General features: G+C 41.1%; 1 protein-coding gene across 1 annotated transcript; it reads left to right on the plus strand.

Moving 5' to 3' along the window:
- The first annotated feature begins 6,065 nt into the window (after window positions 1-6,065).
- RALB (RAS like proto-oncogene B) lies at window positions 6,066-14,376 on the plus strand. The gene is made up of 4 exons (XM_026852805.1): window positions 6,066-6,219; window positions 7,337-7,545; window positions 10,344-10,521; window positions 12,637-14,376. The coding sequence occupies exons 1-4, from the start codon at window positions 6,106-6,108 to the stop codon at window positions 12,754-12,756; spliced, it is 621 nt and encodes a 206-aa protein (XP_026708606.1). The 5' UTR covers window positions 6,066-6,105; the 3' UTR covers window positions 12,757-14,376.
- The last annotated feature ends 10,440 nt before the right edge of the window (window positions 14,377-24,816 follow it).

Below are 24,816 nucleotides of genomic sequence, written 5' to 3' on the forward strand. Positions count from 1 at the left end.
TGGGTTTCTCTCCAGGGCTCAGCCTGGACACAGCAGAAGGGTGTTGCCTGCACCAGCATGCTTGTCTAAGTAGCATAGTGTGAACAGGATCAGGGAACTTCCCTGGTTTTGCACTAATATAAGTAACCTTTTGGCTGCTGTAGTTCCACCTTCTTTGGCCTCTGTTGTACAAACTGTTTTCCTTCCTTCAGGTCAGCCCTGTCACTGAGGCACGTGGCCTTGCTTATGTGAGTGACAACTGTCAGCCCCAGTGAATGGCTCTCCTGCAGGAGGAGATGGCCTTGAACAGCCAGGGGCAAGGGAGGGAGGATGGTGATAGCAGGGCAGGTTGATATAAATGGGGTCTGTGAAACTGCCACCCCAACCTGCTCTGCAAGGCATCTTGAGCTGAATTAATTCCTTGATCTACTTAAGTATGGCCAAGAAAAATATATAACTACAACTGAGAAGGTAGAAACACCTAGCAGTATATGGGGAAGGGTACAAGAATATCCCAAGGAGGAACTTCAGCCAAACACATAATAGCTGTTTAGCTTGAGAACCAATAACTGGAGACATGTCAAAAGGTAAGATATTAGCACAGCAAAAGGAGAGTAGCATTTTTATTTTTAGTCTGCATATCCTAAAGTTTTCAGTAGCATTAAATATGCCAATTAATCTCAAATGAACTGGGGTTTTTTTGTAGCTGAATTGCCAGTTGGAGCATTTACAGTCCATTGAAAGCTAATGGAATTTCAGTACTTAAATATTTTCTGGATAACCTCAGAACAGCTGAGGAGCTCTTACAGTTCATAGCTCAGTGAGATTGTTAATTAGTTTTGTGATCCAGGGAATTTCTGTGACTGCATTCTTGTGGGCATATCACAGAACCAAACACCTCAAAGCCTCTAACTCATATTCTGATAAATGAGGATCACTAAAATACTGTTGTAAAACCTTGTCCTTTCTATGCTTGCTTTTGATGACATCATGCTTAAGTCTTTAATAGGTTGAATACCCAGATTTTCCTTTAAAAGTAGGTATCTGAAGGGTTTAACAAAGCTCCTCTGTCAAGCTATTGGGCTAAGGGTTTCTAGAATCCTGTTTTAAAATCCAAAGAATGGCTGCTTTCAGTGGCAGGATAGCAATGAAAAGAAATGTCCAAAGATATCAGCTGCACAGTGAGAGAACAAGGGCTGATCTCAGCAATTTTGAGTGCAGAGCTTTATTTCAGTTTTAAATATCAAACTGAATTGGAAGAACTGGAAGCAGTTCCAATTAAAGCCTTTGGAGGGGTCTGGAATTTTTTATTATAGTGGAATATTTACTGGAAAACAGGTGGACTTAGTGAAGTTTCTCATGTTTTTCTTCTATGTATTTGCGTGGGCTATAGCAAAATGGGTGTCTTGTGAAGTGACAAGTGCTTTTTCCTTCCTTTGAGTGACTGTACAACTGTGGTCTTAATGCAGGTGAAGTAAAAAGGGATGTAAAAGTGCAATCTGGTTTGAAATAAATGTACTTATTCAGCAATAGTCACTGAATCTTGGCATTAGGTAAGGCAATCCTGTTTGTCAACAATGTTCTGAGCAGTTTAACTGTTTAGGCTGAGGAGAGGATGGAGAAACAGCAAACTGATGCTTATGTTCAGCGTTTATGAAGCTGTTCATAAACAAATGCCATAAGTGCTCAGTTTTGTGTCACTCTTGGCCTGTCTGTCAACACTGTGCAGGTCTCTACAGCAGGAGGCCTTAGTTAACCTGGAGGGGTTATAATCTAAATGGGTAAAACAAGGGAAGGCTGAAGTAGTTGGTTATTTTAGGGTTAGATTTATTGAGGGTGACACAGCTAAGTACAGATCTTCAGAAGTCTAAATCAAAACAGCTTTTTAGTAGCTACTATGGTTTGATTTGTAGATCTTGCTGTGCTTTATGTGGCCAGCCTGTCTGCCGGTGTAAGCTTCATTTCTTGGTCTCAAGAGCATCTTTCACTAGCACTGCAAAGCTCCTATTGTGCATATGGCTTTGTGTAACTTATAAAACAAATCCAGAGTTATCAAGTCAATGGATTAATCTTTATCTTTTAAAGTAGATGAAGCAGGTAATTGCTTTGAAATTCTTAAAGATGAAAGACTACCAGAAAGTTTATGCTCCAGCCTAGGCTCTGTCTAGCACTTTATTTCAAAGCAGGGTGAACTGTAACTGGAAGAACACCCCCCAACACCCCCTGCCCAAAATGTTTCAGAAGGCTCTTTTATAGTTTGACACTTAACACACAAAGCTTAATGTGGTGTCATTAAACCTGAGGGTAAAATAACAGGTTGAAATGAAATAGATTGACTAGATTTCTTCTCTTCCTGTCAGAGGAGGGTATATCTTGTTTGAGTATAGTTTACTTTCCAGCAAGTAAAGAGCAATATGGGAGAAGAGGAAATATTTATCACAGATTTAGGTGACTTGTCTGGACACTTATTCGTAGTGGGCTCTTCAGCAGGATGTATTGAGACTTCTGGCCTTAAATTTACATTCACTTAAACTGAAGGGAATTGAACAATATTTTAAAAGCAGCTGCATTCATCACAGGTTATTCCAGACACCACCGCTTTTTTTGAGAGGTTGTTGGATTTCCCAAGACTTTCTTTTCTGTAATGAACAGATGAATTGATGTCAGTGTCTTGACTGCCTCAAGGGTGTTTAATCTACAGAATGGGATGAAAATTCATCCTTGCCTACTCAGAGATGACTGAGGAGATAGCTTCCACTTGTGTTAGCTGAGGGTTTTTTTAACCTCAAGGAACTGTTAGATGTGAGCTTTGAACCATGGTCTGTAAACTCTTTCTTGGGATTCAGAGGTGGAAATGCAAGTAAACAAACAGTTGGCTCCAATGACTTCATGTTACTTTATTAGAGTATTTCTAGGAAAATTTCACTATGCCCATTTCTGAACCAGTGCTACTAGCCTGTTTGTAAACACTGGTACTTCTGCACTGATACTGCCCTTGTAAATCCTGTGCCACACTGTTTCAGCCTTGACTGTTCTGTACTGCCTGGCTATTCTAGGGCTGCAGGGGGCCATGCTCCTTCTGTTGCCACTAAAGAAGAGATGCCTTGTCTGAAGCTTCTGAGATTTCACTGAGGGCACACAATGCAGGGATTGTGTTGTGAGCAGACTCCTGCATTCAGAGGGTTCATGTGGTGTTGATATGTAAAAGATTCAAGTGGTGCTTGTAACAGCTCTGCAGGGAAGGTCAAGTACATAGGCCATTAAGAGCTGGGCAAGCTTTAGATGCAATCAGACTGTAAATTTGTTTGCTATTGGATGGATTATATTATACTTGGATTATAAATCAGGTAGTGCTGTAAGGCTGACCTTGCAGTTTCTACTGGCTGGTGTTGAGGTGTGATGGAGAAGGAAGGATTTAAATATTCTCTGCACTTACCTCTGTGATGAGCTTGTACTGAATCAAGTTGGTCGGTATTTTACCTAAAAGGCAGCTATTCCTTTAATATGACTAGGTAAAGATATGGCACCTATATTGACAGAAAGAAGAGTTATCTTGACTATTAGTAAATTTTTTTTAATTGCAGTTGCATAGTGCAGTGGACTTAGGGCAACTGCCTACTGGCAGCAGCACTAAGTTTGTGTTGCCAGAAAAATGTCTAACTTGAAATCAGCTTTGTGTTAGATAACACAGCAGTTACAACAACCATATAAAACCAGTCACAATTACACTGAAAAGTTGCTAAGGATCACTTGTCTTCCAGAAAGCTTATCTACTACTGTAAAAGCCAGACTACTCTTGAACTAGAACAAAATAAACTTCTCTGCAACTTAAGAGCAAGCTGTGTTATTACTGGAGCACTTAAAAGTTCTCAACCTATCTCACTGTGTAGTCCATCTGTGGCTCTTAAACCTTAGGTGTCCATGTCAAAGCAAGCTGAATTCTAGTTTATCATCTGTAGAACATGTGGACCATAAGCAGAGAAAGACTTTCAGCAGCAGCTTCTGGAGTTCAGATGCTATCTATTGTGGTGTTTTCTTCCAGTTTTCCCATGCTCCCCTGGCAGGGAGCTCTGTTTCCATCCCCCCCCTCCCCCCTCTAGTGACTAAGAACTAAAAATCAAGCTTGCAATCCTCTTCTGGTTTGGAATCTCTGGGGTAATGGTTGAAATATGTGTGTGCTGTACAGGGAGAATCTCTGAGAGTTAGGAGTTGTCACATACCATTTCTGTGCTAAGGAGTGTCCTGGCTGAGGGAGCTGATGTATAGCATAATATAGAAGATCAGTAGAGGGAAATATTTGTCTTCACTTAGGTTTATCCCAGAATGAACACTTCAACATAATTAATTTGCATTACTGTACTAAATGTGTGTAGCAAATCTGTGAGTAAAATACTCAGCACGGAAAAGTACTACTGCTCAGATGTTTGAAAATGCTGTCCTGAGGGCACTTCTTGATTGTTGGCATGTTTGTTCTTGTATGTGGTAGTCAATGAGAACTTAGTTTGATTTGTTGCTTTTCAGAACATCAAGTCATGGCAAGGGGGAAAAATCTTCACCATCAGCGTACCACAGGGCAGGTTGCCCAGATTGGTCATGGAACTGACAGCCTCAAAATGCAGGGCACAAACTGGATTGCTTGGAGCAAACTGCTTTATAAGGGAGAGGTTATCCAAAGGTCCTTTCTGGGCTAAACAATCCTATGGTGTGTTTGTAGGTTGACAATCCCTTAATCCCTAGTTAATTTTGCTTAGGGCAGTTGGTTATCCTGAAGTCTTTTCCAGCATAGTACTCTTAACTTCTACTGTAGGTTTTGTATTTCCATCCAGAAGACCATAGTGCAGCATGTCAGTTCCAGTGTCTTTCTGGAATGATCATGTCCAGGCGGATTTGAGACTCTGGTAGGCTTGTTGCTTCTGTGCTTCTAGAATAATGGGCACTGACATCAAAAAAAAAAAGGCTGGTATAGCCACTTTCCATAATGGTGTCTCCTGAATGGTCTGCTGTTCTCCTTACAGAACTCTGCTAGGGTATGAACAGCTGGGGTCCAGTCCTTAGTTGTGTTGTGAGGGCACAAGTGTTGCTGTCCTTGCAACTCCCTTATGGTGACACATCCTTTTGTATCAGTCACTTCTGGTTTTGTCCCCAATGTGCTGTTCTTAAAGCTGCTGCTCTGTGCTAATCAGGGCGTGGCAGCTGATGCTTGTGTTTGTCACAAATACTGTGTCCAGCTACTCTTAAAAAAAAAAAAAAGCTGCAGTATTTTTAAAGAGGTGTCCAGCACTTAATTGCTCGGTTTGCATAACACACAAACAAAAGCTTGTTAGCTAGTACTTCTTTATTGAAGCTTAATCTTTTATGGCTTCACCACAGCAGAAGACTATGAACTGAGAATTTCTTGCCAGTAAACCAGGATTATTTTTTTTTTCCAAAAGCAAACTAGATTTGCAGCATCAAAAGGCAGGAAGAGTATAAGATAAATGCTAATGCAGTGTCATAAGACTTTCTGCTGGAAGCTCTTGCAACTTGTTCCTGCCAGAATTTACTGTGTATTTCACTTTTCCTAGCCTATGTAGAGAGGAGATCAAAAGTAATTTTCTACCTACAAGTAGTTCTAAAGTATAGCTCTGATTCTGGATGGAAAGTAAGCTTCATCAACATTAAATAAATATTTGAGAAAGGTGTAAAGCCTTATAAAAAGAACAATGAGCAACACTTAATTTCATGTTTGAGAAAGTGTAGGGTTTTTTTCTTTGGAAACTGCTCTAGATAGAAGTCATGTAGGATGGGTTTATGAATAAGAACAGCTTGTTCAGCTAGTAGCTGCTTTAAGAAACCTTTGGCACTTCTGTTAATGGTACTGTTGTCACAAATAGAAGGTATTTGTTTTAATACCATGTTCTTACTCATACTTTAGACATCAGTAATGTATTATAGTTTGCTTGCCAGTGCATTGAAGTGGCCCATTCTTCAGGCTTGCTGGGTAGGGTTTTAATTTGATCTTTCAGCACTAGTGAGATGTTTTACCTGCATGCTACCATGATGTCACCGGTGTCATGGATGGTGACTCTTTTTTCTGTTTGCAGATCTAATTGGTTGCCTGGCACTTAATCTGTGGCAAGCAGGACAATGGCTGCCAGCAAGAGCAAGAACCAGAGTTCCTTGGCCCTCCATAAAGTAATTATGGTTGGCAGTGGAGGCGTGGGCAAATCTGCACTCACTCTTCAGTTTATGTATGATGAGGTAAGTAGCTTTGGGGATACATCTTAGTAAACTTTAATGGAACGTGGAACTAGTTGTAAGTAGTAGACGACCTGATGACCTGACTGGCAGGAGAATAATGTAGGAATCTGGGACAGGTGCCCTCTGAGAACATCTTTGGCTACAGGTGACAAAGTTGATGCTTATTAGTGAAAGAACAGTCTTCAAAAAAACATGCATGATGCGTGCTTGTCTGAATGTACGGAGACTGTTACTGTTGCCATTGAACTTTAATTTTGCTGCAGTTTCTTTTAGGGCATTTAAGTTTGAAGTCACGAATAACCATTGTAGCTCACTGAGCCAGATGCTTAGGCATTTTCACAGCATGAATTCTTCCATACTGGTATACAGTAAGCTAGGTCAGACAGTCTGGACTAGTATGTGAAGGAATACATGATCCTGTAATTCAGAAGTTAGTATTTACCTATAGTCTGTCCACACATACTGTAGTGATGTGAATATCTGAACAGGTGACTAGTTATTCATTAAGGCTACCCAGCTTAATCAGGCTCATGGAACAGCCTTTTGTTGCACTTCAGGGTTGAGAGAAAGGAGTGGAAAGGTGAGGAGCTTATGTTGGACTTGTACTGTCAGCACACAACTAAAAGTTGAACTGGCAGTGGTGTTGTGGGTCTGATCAATATTGAATAGACTAAAGTATGTGCCTGTGTAATTATGGAGCCAGTTTTCATGTTTAACAGGTAGATGCTGTCACCTACACCTGTTGAAGCTTCAGATAAATGTACCCTACCCGAAGTACTCAAAAGCTTTTTCTAGAACTGGGAGATCTAGATAATGCCATCAGCTTGCTGGTTGCTTATACTGTATCTTTGACCCTTAAGTTGTGCTGAAATTTCTGAACAGCGTTTCATGTAGCAAGACAGTTTCTCTTGACTAGGCAGACTGGCTCTTTGATGTATTAAGTGCTTAAATAATTTGGTTTTTAAAGTAAAACTAAAAAGAGAGGTGGATCTTAACTGACAATTATGAGAAGATTTTGAGGAATTTAAATGCCACTAAAATGAAAGAATGATATGGACAACTACTGAGGCCATTTGACAGTAATTCTAAACATTAATCACTTTCTTATCAACTTTAGTTTGTAGAAGACTATGAACCTACCAAGGCTGACAGCTACAGAAAGAAAGTAGTTCTGGATGGTGAAGAAGTTCAGATAGACATTCTGGACACAGCAGGACAGGAGGATTATGCAGCTATCAGAGATAACTATTTCCGCAGTGGGGAAGGGTTTCTTCTAGTCTTCTCAATAACAGAGCATGAATCCTTCACAGCAACAGCAGAGTTTCGGTAAGTAGTTTCTCTCCCAGGCAGGGGGAAATATCTGGTTCCTATGTTGCTCTGACAACTCCTGGAAAGTTACATCTCTTTATCCTTTGTCTGTTACCACTTGGTCAATAAAAGTGGCAACCCAACCATTTTGCCCTCGGTAACTGATAACTTAAATCACAGTATCCAGCCTCTGGCTCTAGTTGTCTTCATGCCTGCAACTTATGAGTACATTATGCCAGCAGCAACTTCAGGCAAGTAACAGATTCTTGGACTCCAAAAACATGTGTATTCAAGCCAATTTTCAGTCTTTGTGGATGTGAAGTTTAATTATCTTAGAGCAGTACTTCTGGAATTAAGTCTGCCTTTTGGCCAGGTTTCAGACACTGTATTGCTTACTGCTAGAAGCAGGTGCTCTAAGGAAAGGAAGGATTAGCCTCCACTCTCAGGTATGGATTGGTGCCAAACAAGGGTTGGCAGCCAAGCAGTACTATTGTAGGCAGATGTATTCCTAGAAAGACACACAGCAGTAGTAAATGCTTCCATTTTTGTTCTTGAGATTAGCAGTTCTAATGTAAAAATCAGCACCAGACTGAGCACAGAAACTGCTTGTAAAAGAAAAACAATGAGTTTAAACCATTTTTCTGGTCTCAGAACTCATGTAGACAGGTTCTTCAGGGCAAGTGTTCTAACTCTTATTTGATAATAGCTGTTGCATCAATGTAGAAGGTAATCCAGAGATTCCCTAGGACAGCTGTACAACTTGAGGTAAAACTTCCCAAAACATAAGAAAAGTATTAGAAGTTCCTTATGTTTGCCAGAATAAAAGCTCTTTATCAGTCTGGCTTATCCCCACTTTGCCTCAGTGGTACAGGGTTAAAAGATACTAATTTGTAATGCAAGTGCTGGTGGTAAGGTAGACACCTATTCCTAGGGTTTTCTTAAAACTATAGCAAGCTCCCCTTGCACTCTAGGACTTTGGTCTGGCTTCTTAATGTATTACCCTGTTCCAACAGTAGTAGGAGACTGCATAATCTTTTAAGAGGTATAAAAATATTGATCTTTTATCTCTCAATACTTCTGTGACTTGGCTAGACTTCAGAAAGTTGACAGTCATGGGGCACACAAGCAGAGTGGTTCGGCTCAGTTTGCACTAACTGGAACACTGAAAGGAGCTAAACAGTTGAACTGTTGTAGGACTGAAAAACTGAGTACTTGGACTGCTCCTAGTAGAAGATAAAGTCAGATACCATCCAAAAAATGGGAAGAAAATGAGACACTTGGAAGTACCCAGCCAGGGTTTTGGCTTGCATGCTTAAGTGAAATATAAGGTTAAACCCAAGGCTTAAGGCTTTGGATGAAAAGGAGTAGGAGTGTTTATCTTGGCAGTTTGTGTTTTCTGTCAGACTTGTGTAACTAGGTTAACTGTGTGTTGGTTCAAGATTCCAGCACAACAAAACAATGAAAAAGCAATGCTAGCCCTAAAGATGAGTAAGAAGGACCTAAAAGCTTTGAGACAGAGAAACTCTACTTTTCAGTGGTTCAGAACTAAACAAATAGTGAAATTAGTTAAATGGAATATTTAATTAGGCTGACATTCAAGAACCAGCTATTTGGAAAAGCCTTCCTCAGGAAGGAGTGGGGATTGGGTACTATGAGTCACCAACATTGCAGGGTAAACTGCAGATTGGTATTGATCCTCTAACTTCCAGAATTCTTAAAATACAAAGAAGTTGAATAATGAATGAACCATGGGCTTGCCTTTAAACCCTAGCTTGCCTGCTGATGCTATACATTCAGTGTTTGCTTTTGGTGCTTCTCTAATCTGAAAATGTGTGAAGGTACAGTTGAACGCAACAGCAGATTGTCTGCTTCAGTGTTAACGCTATTTTAGATTCTCATGTACTCTACATACATTCAGTTATTTTGTGGATGGAAAGTGCAGGCATCTGAAGTAGTGTGGTAAGTCAGTGGAATGAGGGGGTGTAGCACCATGCTTATGCATAGTATGGTTCTTGTTCATAACAAAATGAAGCCATCTGAAAATAACTGTGGACTGGTACAGTTCTTCCAGTGTCCTAAATGGACAGCAACATGTGTCAATCTGGTTTCAACCTGTGTTTTACTCCAATAATAGCACAGACTTTGATTGACATGCAGCATCGTTGTCTCTCTTCCTGGATGCTGTTAGGCCCTTTTAGAACGACAAAGAGATAGCTAGGTTAATGCTGATGGTTCAAATATTTTCTTGGAGTCTCTGAAGGAGGAAGGTTGCTAGTATTTTAGTTCAGCACTATTTAGTAACTGTCTCCTTTGTGTAAAGTTTAGGTAGCCATTAAGAATGATTTCTGCCAGCTACTTACGCTGTTCCCAACCTACTACCTTGACAAAGCCTTGATGTTGCCCAGACCTGTATTGAGGTGGGATGTAGACTGGAAATTGAAGATGGTGACTGAATACTAAGGTGAAACTTGACAAATTTGGCACTTAACTCTTTTCCTCATTCAGATGTGAATTCCTGTTGAGTTGCTCTTCTGCCACACAGTTCTTCTTTTGGAGCCTGGTTAGTAAACTTACTAACTAAACAGTAAAACTACCTTCTTGGACATGTGAGGCTTTTATTAGTGTTAAGCCCATAACATTAGTATGGTAAATTTAAAGTAATTTTAAAGTATGTCTTCAACTGTTGGGAAATGCACTGTTAGTACTGTTGTAAATACTAGTAATGTGCAGATCACTTGATCCACTCCTGATAAGGGTGAAGTTTTTGTTGCTACTACTAATGGAGATATTTTTGTTTTGAATGCCTGATGCATTAGGGAACAGATCCTGCGTGTGAAGGCTGAAGAGGATAAAATCCCTTTACTGGTAGTGGGAAACAAATCTGACTTGGAAGAGCGCAGACAAGTGCCTGTAGAAGAGGCTAGAAGTAAGGCAGAGGAGTGGGGTGTGCAGTATGTAGAAACCTCTGCCAAAACTAGAGCAAATGTAGATAAGGTAAGACAAATGACACCTGCTCAGTTAGACTGTTACTGCTTGTTTAGTAGCTGAGTGATTAATTCTTGACTCTTGCTGGTACAAAAGCAAATCCACAGTTGGGCTTCTAAAAGTCTAGATTATAAAAAATGTGCTGGAATGTGTACACTTAAGCAAATACCTGGCTTAGAGGAGCCAGAGACCTGGTACAAGTTAATGCTGTTGTCTTGTTTTAACTGTTTGTACCTGAACCGATAGTTTTCTGATAGTACATTGGGTAAATGTGTTTAAGGATTCCCTGAAGTATGGGTGTTGTTTATAGGTTGTGTCCTATTATTATAATAGCAATAAATAGCAAGGTGTAGACACTTATGAATTGCTCCTCCTTCCCTACAAAGCTACATATGGTGTGGCTAATGTTCAAGATTTCATTCTTGTTTTCTGCTGATACTACTTTGAATAAAGAACTCCTCTTGCTGTGTCCCTGTCCTGTTTTCACTTGTCATGCTGGACTAGGACAGTCATTCTCAGCATGTTTTTGCTGCTGGCTTCTTGCATAAACAGTGGTGGTGGGTTATTCCAGAAGAGAGATGAGTTGTGATTGTGGAGTGTTTGCCCAGTAGTAAGGAAAAATGAGTTTAAAGCCTCCCCTTCATTCTGTGTGTAGGGGGTGATTATTAAATAGGGTGCCTTTTTACTTTACCAATCTGGAGGAGATGATCTGAAATGACTGTTGTGTCCCCCAAGGACTCCAGAGGTGTGGTTTGGTAATCTGCATTTGATCAGAGATTACAAACTGTAAGCAGTTTTCTTTTTGGACAAAGAAGATTTGCAGCTAGCTGTACTCTTTAAGGTCTTCTCAACAGCTTCCTGTTCTAGTCTATATTAGTTTACTAATGGAAATGCTGTTGATGCATGTTACATAGTAAGAACTCTATTTCTCTTATTGGTTAAAACAGTGTATATGAAACATGGTTTATAAGGGACATGGCATAATTTAAACTTGATAAAAAAACATTCTGACTTGCAGAATGTTACTAGAAGGTCACTGTCAGATACATAAACTGGGTGATGTAGTAAAATGCAAATACCTAGACTTGCTGTCTTATGTGACTAGCAAATGCCTCACCTATTTTATACTTAGACTGGCTTTCTGATCAGTTGGGATTAACAGCAACATAGCTGTGTATCTGGAGTGTACTTAGCACAATGTTGTAGACTTGCTGTCATAAGTCTTCTCTAGCTAGCTTGTGTGACATACTGGTTATTCTCTATGTAAGTACTGTTTTGTGTATATTAAAACAAGTTATTGGCCATTGATGATGATGCATTGATCTGTAGCAGAATTAAAAAAACAAATTAAAGTTTTGAGTCAAACCATCCTATTTCTGATCAGTAGCATGGTCTTGTTTCCAAGTATCAGACTTGTAGCTCCCCATTTAAACACCACGCCCCCCCCAACAAAACCAAACCCTAACTGTAGAGTGACAATAAGGTCTTGTTCTGTAATTGTAAAAAAAATTCCCAATGATTCTTTACAGTAAAACAGCTGTTGCATATTAAGTAGTATGTTCTTAGACATCAGGCATACAGGAGTGGAATCGGCTAGAATTTTGGAGAAAACATTGCAGTAGTGACTTTCTGAATCTTTTGTATAACATAATCTGAGAAATTTTTTGTGCCTGACACTGTCACTTGAATGTTGCATCTTTTTAAATTAGAAAACAGACAAAATACTGCTAAGCAGAGTGTGCTTGTAACTACATGGAAAGGACTAGACTAAATGCTTTGCATAGTTAATGAATGATTTGCCTGGAAATGTGTGCTAGGTACAGACAAATGTTACTGCAAACTCTGAATGCTACTTCTGTGCAAGACTGATATTCAGTAAATAGCTCTTAAAACAGGACTGTTGAATGATTTGATAGCCTGGTAAGATTGTGCTACTTTTTGCTGCTGCTTGACATGCTACATAATCCTGATGTTCAGTTTGTCACTGGGATCTATGTCTAGACTCATTTCTGTCGTATTAGGCAAAGTGTGATGCTACATCTTTATTTGCTGCTGAATATGGTAGTTTTTATCTGTTTTCTGGTGGCAGATCTTGTTTAATCTTTCTTTATTTCCCCCTCCTAGGTATTTTTTGATTTAATGAGAGAAATCAGAGCAAAGAAAATGTCAGAAAACAAAGACAAGAATGGCAAGAAAAGTGGCAAGAACAAGAAAAGCTTTAAAGAAAGATGTTGCTTACTGTGATGCTTGGGAACTGTAAATATCTACAGGTGGCATGGATAAGATACCACAAAGGATATAGGGCTGGATTCATGAAAGGAAGTCTGTATTGACTCCCTTATCTCTTGCTTTGCATATCTCACCTTCAAAATGTGAAAACAGAACTCTGAAACCATTTCTGGTATCCAACAAAAACCTATGCCTACTTAAACTGAAATGGGCTCTGTCTTCCCAGTGTCTTTCAAAACTAGAAACAGTTTCAGTACTACAATCCTTCTGCTTGGTTATACAAAGTACTTTCATATTAACTTGCTAGATTACTCTAATGTTTCTCTGAATATGTTTATCTTGAACCTCTACTGGCCTTAACAAGAACAGCTGTTCAGGTTCAAACATTTTTTTTCCAGTATTGCTGTCCTCCTTGATGTTGCAAATTGCAGAATAGCTAGATGACATCTGGTAAAGGGTTTGAGTCTCCATGTTCTGTTAGTTGTCACTGATATTTCTTACACTGAAATCTGCTGGCTTCTTCCCCATGCTCCATGTAAGAAATAGCAACTGACACAAGTCAACTCAACAGAAACTTTCTTCCATGTTCTGTTCAGTCAATACAGCATTCATGAATCAAGCCTATGGACTCAATTCAGACCTATTTAGTCAATGCAAAAATTGATATTTAAATACTGGCTAGATGCATTCCTGCTGGTCTGTCTTCTCATCCTTAAATTATTGGCATGGGGTGAGAAATGACTGTAAGCCTTTCTTCAAAAGGAATAATACTGTCACCATCTCCTTGAAATGCTGTTCTGGGTTTCTTCCATGTATTGTGGCTAGACTCAGTTACACTCACTCTACATCTGTCATCCTTTCCCTCCCTGGTACTGGAATAGTGAAAATGAAAGTGTTGATTTCAGTGGTTTTGTTTATATTGGAACACTTGTGATCATGTTGGAAAATGGGAACATCTGTATCTGTCTCTTGTGATGCTGAAGATGAAAACTTTTGAGTAAGGATGGGTCACATCACACAATCATGACTTGGAACAGGTGAGGCATAGATGCTACCTCTCAATGATTAGCTGACTTGTGAGTTGTATGGTGTCAAAAAAGCAAATGAAATTAAGCAGTTGCCACATCTGTTACACAATTTTATATGTACTTTTTCTGATGCACAGCAACCTAGCACATGGGGATGCATGTTGAGTTTTGCTGTCAGTTATGAGATGGTGGTCATGTATTGATCAACAAAGACCAGTCTAGAAGTGGAAAAGTCAGTACTTAGCAGGTCCTCTTGTCAGCTGACTGAACTGAGGTTTCTGATGCAGTTTAAGTGCAGTTGCCAAAAAAACACTTCTGTCACTGCTGTGGAAAGTAACTGTCTCTTCTATTTGTGGAGTCCCTCAATGAATGATGGCATCTCCTATTTTGAAGGAGTAGTGACTGTACCTTGTTAACTGGATGCTTAAAACAGTTACTTGAAATGAATATGCTATGAGGTTGTTCAATGCACACTGCAGCACTAAATTAACAAATGATGTTTCTTGAGGTGAGTAGTGAATACTACTCAGTACTTAGTATTGTAATTTGAAAAACATTTTTTAACATGTACTAGATTGCCTTGTGCATTCCACCTCTGAACTCTGGAAAAAAAAAAAAGTGTTAGATATCAGAACCTCTGGCCTGAGCTTTCACAGGGACTTATTGCAAACTCATTGTCTTCCATAACTAGTACAACTTGTCAGGCAACTCACTGGATTGGGGAAACTGTACTTAATAAAAGGTGCTGTAATCTTCTTTCTTGTGAAGTTAAATTCCTTCTTTCTTAATGTTATATTGTATGTGCAGAAAGAATGGTTAACCAATTCTGGAAATAATTCTCTTTGAACAATGTAATTGGTATTGCCAGGTATAAGCCAACTTAATACAGTTTTGAAGCAGAGGCTGGGAGCCTGCTGGCTTGCAGAACTTGTTGCTTGAGCTGTATCACCTATGTCTAAAGCCTAAACACCTAATGGCACACTTGAAGCTGTAATTCTTCTAACATTTTTTTTTTTTAATTTCCATGGATAAAGTCTGGGTTTGAGTGCATATTGTGTATACAGCAAGTGTCTCCTTCCAGAGGAAGGCAACTCATTTACGTTTGGTTTTAGTTAAGACCTAAAGCTTACGTCCTTAACCTAAAAGATAAACAACAGTTGAGTTCACATTACAAGCTTATCTTGGTCAAGCCCCTCTGAGGTGGATTGTGAAATGTGTCTAACAAAACTGAATAAACTTTCCTTGCTATATGAATAAAGAACTCGGCAAACCTCACAATGAGCAGCTCAGCTGTATTGGCTCAAAAGACCTACATGCCTTGGCCTTTGGTCTCTTTAGTCTTAAAATACCTGACAGTATTTGATAGGACAGATGAATTTCTACTCAGAACAGTGAGTCTTCAACTGGTGTTCTTACAGTCTGCGTGCTGATCTCACTCAGGTTTGGGGTTTTTATGTAAACTGATAACCCTCTACTACTGAGGTAGACTTACTTGGGAGAAGGTGCCTGCTGCTTCAGTGACTGATTCTGCATCTCTTCAGTGTTCTGTGCTTGTCACCTTTTCCAGAAAGGCTAGGCCTGGAAACTAATTACAGCAGCTTTTCAGTATTCCTCTTCTGTGCTTGTGACAAACTTCAGTTTAACTTCCCAGTTACAGCTGTAAACATGATAAACAAGGCAGCTATCTTGGCTACTTCCTAATAGTGGGCAACAAGCATTCTGACTTGTACCAGGAAAGCAGTAAAACCGCTCCCCTGGACCAGAATCCTGTTGCCTCCACCTTATGTGGTGGAAGTGCCTGAATTCATGCCCTTCTAAATAGGGACAATATGAGGGTCACTGAATGAATTCCAGGTGTGCTTCACTGGACACCAGTGGACATCAACATCAGGTGAGTTGACTGAGTGAATAAAAAATGACACAGAAAAATGCTTCCTTTGGACTTGAGGGCTCCCTGTGTGCAGAGTAAAGGAGGCTTTGGCTTTTAATCTAAACAAGTGCTTGCAGATCAGGTACATCACACAAGGAGGACTTTGGCAAGAGGGGGACCGTGTGTGTGTGGCCACCTGCTAGCCATACTGTGTAGCAGAGGCAACTGAAGGCTGTACTGAAGCTAATAATATTCTAGCAGCCTTTGCCTCTTAGGTAATTAAAGAGCGAGACTTCTCTTTGTCAGTATAATGTGCTCTTAAATCTTTTTGGAGCATGGCTGTGGGCAAGTAACTGGATATTTGAAGCTGGAGGTCATGCAAGACTTGACTATGCACTTGCACTTAAGCATCCAAATATTATTATTGTGTAACGACTTAAAGTCAGGGAGCTGTTTACTGCTATATGCAATCTTCCATGTGTGACTTACCTGTGGGTATTCAAGTGCTGCAGTCTTCCTCCTGGTTTGAGCAAACATCAATGAGACAAGCCCCCTTTATAATGGGGACTAAGTCGTCATAGGAAAAAAAAGCAGGTTAAACTTCAAAGTGCAAAGGCAGACTTGCCTCTTTTTTTTTTGTTGTTGTTGTTTTTTGAGGAGCATCTCTCCAGATGAGACTGCAGATGCAGCATTAAAGTGCATCTTTCAATGATTTGTGCCATATATGTTCTGTACAAACTAGTACACATATACTGCAATTTCTAGGCAAGTGCTTGGCTTGATGAAGAGAAAGATGTATGCATACACTTACTGGGCATTGAACCTCAGTAAGATATTAATAGCTATCGGAAGTTCCAGTAGAATTCTGTCTGGCTAATATAATGCTTGAGAGTACTCTTGGTCTAAGGTACAAAGCTACAATCTGGAATGCATCAAGAGGTGGGGGGGAAATGTGTCTAAATGTTCACCAAGATCTTTTTTTAAAGCTTTCCAAAGTGTTAACCCAGTACTTGGGGCTGACAGGTCTATCAATTCTTGCTCAAAAAGAGGATACTGTTTATCAATTCAACTCAGAGCTTGTGTAGACAGAAGCTTTCTTTAATTGCTATAAGCATATGTTGCAATGTTCACCTCCTGTTGACTTTATAGTTGGGAGAAGGAGGGAAGAGGAACAAAAAAGCTATGATTTTCACCATAATCTCCACACTTCATGGGAATGGCAGGTGTTCCTCTTGGGAGGGGAAGGTGTTATCTCTAACACCAAGAAAGAGGTTTAGCGTAGAAGAAGTGATTGGTGATTGCAAGATTTAATAAAACTGCCTCTAAACTATGTATGTTATACTATACAATGTAAATTCTTTTTCTTACATGGCTTCAGAGCTTTGTCTCTAACTTGCACAAACATTTTTAATGTCTATAAAACTCGTCACTTTTCATTATCATGCTAATACAACTGATTTGTATTACTATTGATAATAAAAAGAAAAACAGGCATAATATTTGTTTGTTATTGATTTTTACAGCATTCTAAATGCATGTCTAATCCCCAGATTCTTGAACCAGGCAACTGTGAACTAACCTTTGTATCAAATATGTAACATGATTATATTGCGAACTGTGGGAAGGGAGGGGAGGAGGATGTGATGACTGAGGACCCCATCATCAGTTTTCCAGAAATGGTCTGCATATGTTTCAGGACTGAACTGGTATGGTAGTTTGATTCATTCATAGTTAATTTTCCACAGCCTAATTGGATCAGACAGCTTATATCAACTGTGTAAATGACAGAGTTGCTTCTCTCCTTTAGTCAGTGTTGTGGCTCAAATAAGAATAAGCAACACTGTGTGGAAACATTGATCCTTAGTCCTCTGAGTGTGCCAGACTATATTCTTTGTGTTGGTTTGTGCTGAACAAACTGCAGCAGAGAAGCCGAGATGCTTCTGAGGCAGAATGGTTCAGGACAGTCACTGCTGTTACTCCACTTAATTCAGAGTAGCATAGAAATGGGATTTGCAGTAAACTTTGGGTGCAGTTTCTGCTGTCACTGCTGTACAAGTTGGAAGCAGAACATCCCCTAGCTGATGACATCTGGCCAAGGGTTACAGCAATTTACATAATCTTGTGGTGCTTGCCTGGTGCTTGCCCTGTGGTTCAGATTGCCGTGATGGTTTGCATAGCTGACCTTTCCAGAGAAGCAATTTTTCAAATGTTCTGCAGCAGAGAAAGGGGGGTAGCATGAGAAGTTTTGTGTGGGAGGCAGGAGAGGGTTCTGAGCGCAGCTGTATTATATAGCTGTACCCCAAGCCCAGAATGGCACCTTCTTTGGATATTCTGTGGATGCTTGTGAGGAACAGGCCTTCCTGAAACTGCAGCAGGATGAAACTGGAGAATGATTGCACAGATAGAGCTTGGCTTCAGCCTTCATGCTTGCCTGTGTTCTGCTCCAACCCGACCAATTACCTGGCGTGGGTCAGTGTGCTGAATGCGCGGATGGTTCCTGGGATGGTACAGGCACTTCTTCCTGAGAACTGTTGGCTCCACCTTGTGGCTTTAAGAGTCAGAAGCTCTACCATGGAGAGGGGCTGTTCAGCATGCTCAGACGAGCATACAAGTAGCTGCTGTTAATATGCTACCTGAATTACATGTAGAAAGCCACACTAACTAGGTTCTGTTCTCGTCGCTCTGCTGTATGATTCTCTCATGCAGTAGGAGACCTTGTTCTAAATTAAAATTTTCCTTTTGCATGCAAATGCTAATGTTAATTCTTGCCTAAACATTCTAGTGTGCAGAAGAACACTCAATTTCTCATGAGGATGGTGGCTTTACGATTTCTATGGCATTAAACCAGTTTGCATTGCAAGTGTAAGTTTGTTCTGCTCACTGAGCACTGATTTGCATGCCAGAGAGAATACTTATTGTTCCATGGGACTGTGCAGTAGTTCACAAAACATTTTGTTTCTAAGGGTGACTAAAGATGCTGGGTTTTCTTTGAAATATAAAGCCTTAATTGGGGGCAGGCGGGGGGGGGAGTGTAAACAAGGAAAACAACTGTGGACTGGGGGAAGGAGTAATTATCTAAAAAAAATACCCAAATTCTTTCTTGCCTCCAAATGAAAACCATCATGGCAACATTGCCCAAGATAGCCTGTGGTTTTGCTCCTAAAGTTTGTCTGGCTCTTTAGTTTTAGAAAGGCTGATGAGAACCTGAGAGAGATGGTCCTGGTCAGACACAGACCTCCCTGACAGAAGTATCCTTGCCCAGAATGACAGGATTCAGAAATCAGAAGTTAAAACTTTGTTTCATTCCGGGAAGATAGAGCTATGAATACCAAAACCTAGTAGGATGCTGAACAAATCCCTGCAGGGTGGACAAGGTGTTTGGCTATTTTTCTAGTTACTGCCCTGGTCATGGGTGTGGAAGAACTTCTTTCACTCTGGGGTCTCCATTTTCATTTCTTTATAGGCCTGTTTGGTTCTTTGTCCTTTGATGTTCATCTTTACCCCTAGGGTTTCAAATATTGTTAGTTCTACTTGGGTTCAGCCAGCTTAACCAAACATGAGCCCCTCTTTCCTTTCACTCCTGGTGACTGTACTCCAATTAGGTGCTAAGTAGTGCCACTGAATGACAGGTACTCTTGTCCCCAGCTCTGGTCAGCTGCCCCATTCCAGCTGGGAAGATTGCAGGACAATGGAGAGTGAATCAGACCATGGGAAGAACAACTGTCCATAGAAGAATTATGAGCACAAGGAGAGCTGGACACTTCAGACTTTGCTAATGAAAGCTGCTTCCTACCTGAGGAACAACAGCAGAGTATGTGATTCACCTATTCCTGCAGCCAGCTTAGAGCTTTCTTATGTGGTACCTTGAGTAAATCCATTTGAGCGATGACGGTAGTGCAACAAACAGTTGTGGAGCAGAGGGTAACACTGTGCCTGTTTGAGTTGTTTTGATTTGCCTTTTTTTTTTTTCCTCTTCCCCTCCCTGAACAGTATGGAGGGAGGAGGGCAAGCAGAGCTGCTCCTGCGTGGGAATAAAGGCCACATTTGCAGCTTTGCCTCAGGAGCTTAAAAACCATAAGTCAGGCCTCCAAAACTACATTTGGTTTAGAAATAATGAGATGCTTTAGAAAATGAACTTGGAGTTCTCTTTCACAGTCTTTTTGTTTCCAAGCCTTTTGAGTACACTTGCTTTATGTTTGCAAGCTTTCTTTCTTCAACAATGATGGTAGAAGTATTTTTTTCAATGAAAACAAAGATGTTCTTATGCTTGCTGATTCCAGCACCTGGGGCATAAATTTTAAAATATTGTGGCATTTGGAGGGGAGTAGAGGCGGGACACACAAAATGCTCAACTTTTAAGCCCTGTTTCTGCTGGGTCACCATCCTCCACAGTAGGAATCTGAAGGATTGCAAAAACTGAAGCATAAGGACCCCCTGTTGGTGGTCCCAGTGTCTGTCTTGGCAGCTTGCCAGAAGCCCAAGGGATGCACTTAATTTTCTTTATTCATTAGCATATTTTTAATCAAATCCATCAAACCACAATGTTTCCACATGTCTCTCCCATGGCAGATGAACAAAAATAGGTCAGTGCTCAAATGCACCTTTAACACAGTGCAGTTCTGCAGTTCACTGCTATAGTTGAAGTTGGAGGACAGCAAATGCCCTGTCCTCTGCACCTGGTGAAAACTTGTGATGAAGAAGTCTTCACTTCTTTCCTGAAAGAGGAAAGCATGTGGAGTTTGTACATGATACAGACTTCTTTCCATCCACTACCTGGTCAGAGGGCAGGAAGAGCTGCATCTGAATCCTCTCCAGTTTAGCTTCAAGTTTACAGCATTTGTTTAATGTTAAATTTTTGTGAATAATCAGGCAGGTGCAATGTCCAGGGCTGAATTCCCTGTCCCTAATGAAGTTTCAATACTGCTTACACCTTGTTTAATAATAGGCTTTTTACATTTTTGTCACCTGTAACCTACCTTCATATACCTCATGCTGCCAGCCCATCTCTAGCCAGGCAAGGAAAATGTTGCAGTGTTGAGATCATGTTCACACTTGCAGCTGAGACGTGTCTTGCCTTGTTTCTTATCTCTGAATTGTTCATAACAAGAGCTAAGTAAAAATTACTCTTCATGTTTTTTACATGAGCTTTCAAAGTTGGTTCTGGGTGGGGTGAATATTGCATCAACACCGTGTTAAAACTTATCTTTTGTTCTTCTTTTTTGGAAAGAAATGAGGATATAGGTTCCAGGAGAACAGTCTTCCCCATGACACAAAAATTGGGTAAAGTCTAAGGTATTAAATAGGTTTGGAGTATTTGAAATGCAAGTCTATGATAAAGGGATGCATGCTTTACTTCCTGTTCTCTTACTTTCTTCCTAAAGAAAACCCAGGACTTCGAGCTAAACAAATCTATGAAGACCTATCCTGAACGCTGAAATTGGAATGGGCTGGCAGCCTGTTCCTAGCTGTGGAAAAGCTAAGGAAGCAAAAGGTGAAAAGCTCTGCAGCATCCAGGCCTGTTTCCAAGCAGCCCCACCTCTCTTGGTAACCCTTTCCTGCTGACAAGGCTGTCACCCCAGACAGGCTGCAGCAAGTGATGCACGCACGGAGCAATCCCTGCTTCCCTCTGCTCCTGGCAGATTCTCCCTTTCAGTCATCATGGGCTCCTTTCCTGTTCCTCTCTAGTTTTGGAAGCTAATCCAAGGGGTGAGGATAGGAAAGGTATCTTAGCAAGATTGTTAATTTTGGCTTCCCAGTTGAAGGGGCTAGGCATTTCCTGCTAGGAAGGCCTTTTGCATGTATTTTTGTGTCGGAAGCCCCAAACCAGAACATAACCTCTATATCCTTGAAGTCCGTAGTGAGAAGATGAAGCCATCTCTGCTGTGCACCAGGTGGTCTCTGCTAAATGACAAAACATCCCAGCTATGGGGATGGGGACCTGTTTACTCCTTCCTTGTTGCATGCTTGTAATAGTTCACAGCAACAGCCATGTTATGGGCAAGTAGTCTGCTTCTATCCATTTACTCTTCTATTGATTCAGCTTTTCCACTTCTGCTCTAAGAACAGTCTCCATTGACTGCTATCAATCACTTGTTTACTTTCAAGTCTTAATACATAGTTAAGCGTTTAGTTTGTCTAAATCTACCCTTACTTACACCTGTATTCTTTTATTGCTTTTTAACAGCTGCTATTAAACAAATTCAGTCCTGTTACATAGACAGAAGTTACAGCAGGACCAATTTTGCTACAGGCTCAATCCTACAAGTTTGTTTGCACCTTGTCAATTAAAGCTGCCACTTAAAGTTGCCAAGTGACTCTTACCCCTCTCTAACTTGTGATCTCTCTGCTCCCCTGTAATGCCCACCCTTTGGGCAGACCTGGATCTGTACAGTGTTTATCACACAGCGGTTTGGGCTCTGGAGGAGCTCCATCTGCTATTGCTTTGTGGACTGCAAGCATGGCAACATCAGTGATATTTTGGTTTGGGGGAAGCAGACTTACAAGAGGTCTTGGGCATCACCGTGGAGTGTTGCAATGCCTGTTCTTGGCAGCCACCACAAACCAGATCTTTGCCTTTCATAGCAAAGCTTCCTGCACCATGCACCATCTCAAAATGGCAGGTACCAAACCCAAGAGGCTGTTCCGCTGCCTGAGCAAGTGGTGGGGAACACAGTGTCTTAAATCCACCTTGCCTGGAGGAGAGGATCCCTTGGGCTTCACAATTCAGGCTCTTTCTTGGCTTTTTTCCAGAAACAGAGCGTGGGTCCGTTTTTGCAAGGGAAGGGCAGGGTGGTTGGCAGCATGGCAGTGTTTTGTATACACTACACTTGGTGCTCAAAAGGCTAGTGCCGAACACGGGGAATTTCGCATGGCTCAATTCCCTTCTGCCCCAGGGAGTGTTGTATGTCTCCTCTCCCAGGGGAGTGCACTTACCAGGGTATGCTCTGTGCCAGGGAGGGGACTACCTCTGTCCTTTTAAAGCTGGTCTCATGTGAAATGTGTAGTTCCACATGTTTTGGCTAGCAGGGTGGGAAGCAGGGAGGTCTGGCCTTGTGGCTCCCTGCATTGGCTACCTAGAGAGGGGTAGGACCCCGTTCCGTTCAGTCATGCACTGACTCAGCTGGAGGCTTGGAGAGTGTTCCTGTTCCAGCATCACCGCATAGCCCCCTCCTCCTGAGAAAAGCTGACCTGCTTCTCATGCTCCACAGGACTCCTGTCAGTCAGGGAAGTGGACTGAGCCTAGCTCTTCTTTTGTGAACCATTGGACTACTGACTAAGGTATGAGTAAAAATAGCCTACATCCATACCCTCCACCCACGCTGAGCACTTTTAGAAAAAGGGAAGAAAAAAAAATATATTTATTGCTGCATCCTTGGACACCTGATCTGGAAGGTGGGCAGACTGAAAACACCTGCTGCACTGAGTCCTTAGGGAAGCAAGTCAGAAATGTTCATCTAGTCATTGTAAAGGACTGAAGTCTGAGGTGGATACTGCAGGCTCAGAGGTCTTTGGCTTGCCCCTAAAGCCAGCGACAGGCATCTTGAATTTATTATGTCATTGTGGAAGTCACTACCCCATCAGATGCCTGAGGTTTCTCCACATGATGTAAATAATGTTAACATGTGAAGTCAAAGGGAGAAGGAATTTAGCATCAGTTAAAACCACAGATTTTACAAATTTGAAGTTGCACTAGCAGAAGTTGAATAAGGCAAAGCAGCGTCCTCCCTCTCCTCGAGTTTCTTCCTGACCTGCATGCACAACATGGTTTGTACTGGGAGTGACAGGGAGTGGACATAGAACAAACATTTCCCTAAAGTGTAAACTGTGTGACAGCCTCATTTCTCATGAGATTTGTCCAAGTAGTTCATCATGCTGTGGTCAATTTACTTTGTTGCCATCCAGGAAATAGAGGTAAACAGCATGCAATCATACTGGTGATATTAAACATAATATTCCTTTCCATTGTGACTGTACACTGCTGGCATCTCTAGTGTCCATTTTGTGGTAGGGGAAATGCTCTGACGGAAGGAACACCTAAGAAAATGAAGCAAGAGCCCATAGAAATGCAGTGTGAGCCATCACACCAAATGCTTGCTTTTTATGTCATGATGAGGAGACTATTTTCCCTCCCCTAATATAGGGGTACTGTGATGCCTAAATTGACTATCTTAAATTTCCCCTAACCCTGACATCTGGAAAGAGCTGTGAAATAGAAATACCATCTATTGCTAATTCTTTATACAGCCCTAGCACCTCTCACCCTGAAGGACCAGACCCCTTGAACTGTAGACCATGACTACCTTCCCATTCCCCCCAAAAGGCCACAGTAAATGAGGTCTTAGAGAGGTCCAGCTGCATGATAGCAGCTGCTGCCTTATGCTCCCCTAAAGGGAAAGTGGGGCCTGTTTTGGGGTGTGATGGGACCAACTGGCTGCAAGCCTTGCATTTTCTCTGTCTCAGTGCCCTTCGCTGCTCTTGGAGAGGTGGCCCTGCAAAAGAGGGTCCCAAAGGATGTGCAGCAGCCAGATACAACCTCAGCTAGAGGGAAAATTCGTGCACGATTCAGAGCAAGTGCCACTTCACAATAACTTCTAGTAAAGAGGACCTGTGCAGAATAAAACAACTAATCGGGTCTGTGTTGGGATGCTTTAGTACCCATGCTGAAATTTGGCCAAGGAAATGAAGCTCACACCTTTCACCATTACACACAAATAAACCAGTATTTCCAAGGGATTTTTCACAAACAGCATTGGTGAGGATTTATCATGCACAACGTCCAAACCTGAATGCACCTGGCTCCAGTATGGGATCACTGGTAATTGTTTTTTTGTATTGTTTTTTTAATATTCCATTTTCAGCTGGAAATTACTGATGTGACCAAAGTCCGATTTCCTTCAGCAGTTTCTCCCTTCCTCCCCCCACCTTTTCTCACTCCCTGAGGTCTGACCATCTGGAAATCCTCCTCCACCTCTTCATCATGTGTGAATTTCCACCTAGGGCTGAAAGTGTCACTGTACTAAAGTGTGATGCATTAACACATTGAGGCAGAAAGCAGAGGGGAGTTGGGGATTATAACACTTCATGACCCACTCCACAGTCGCTCTATGATTTAATCATCTCTATCAGCTTGTATCCTTTTCTTTGTATTCCTGTATTTTCCTGTATCCTTTATTAAAG

This window comes from Athene cunicularia (assembly GCF_003259725.1).
Source record: "Athene cunicularia isolate RWA chromosome 7 unlocalized genomic scaffold, athCun1 chr7_part1, whole genome shotgun sequence".
NCBI classification, from domain to species: Eukaryota; Metazoa; Chordata; class Aves; order Strigiformes; family Strigidae; genus Athene; species Athene cunicularia.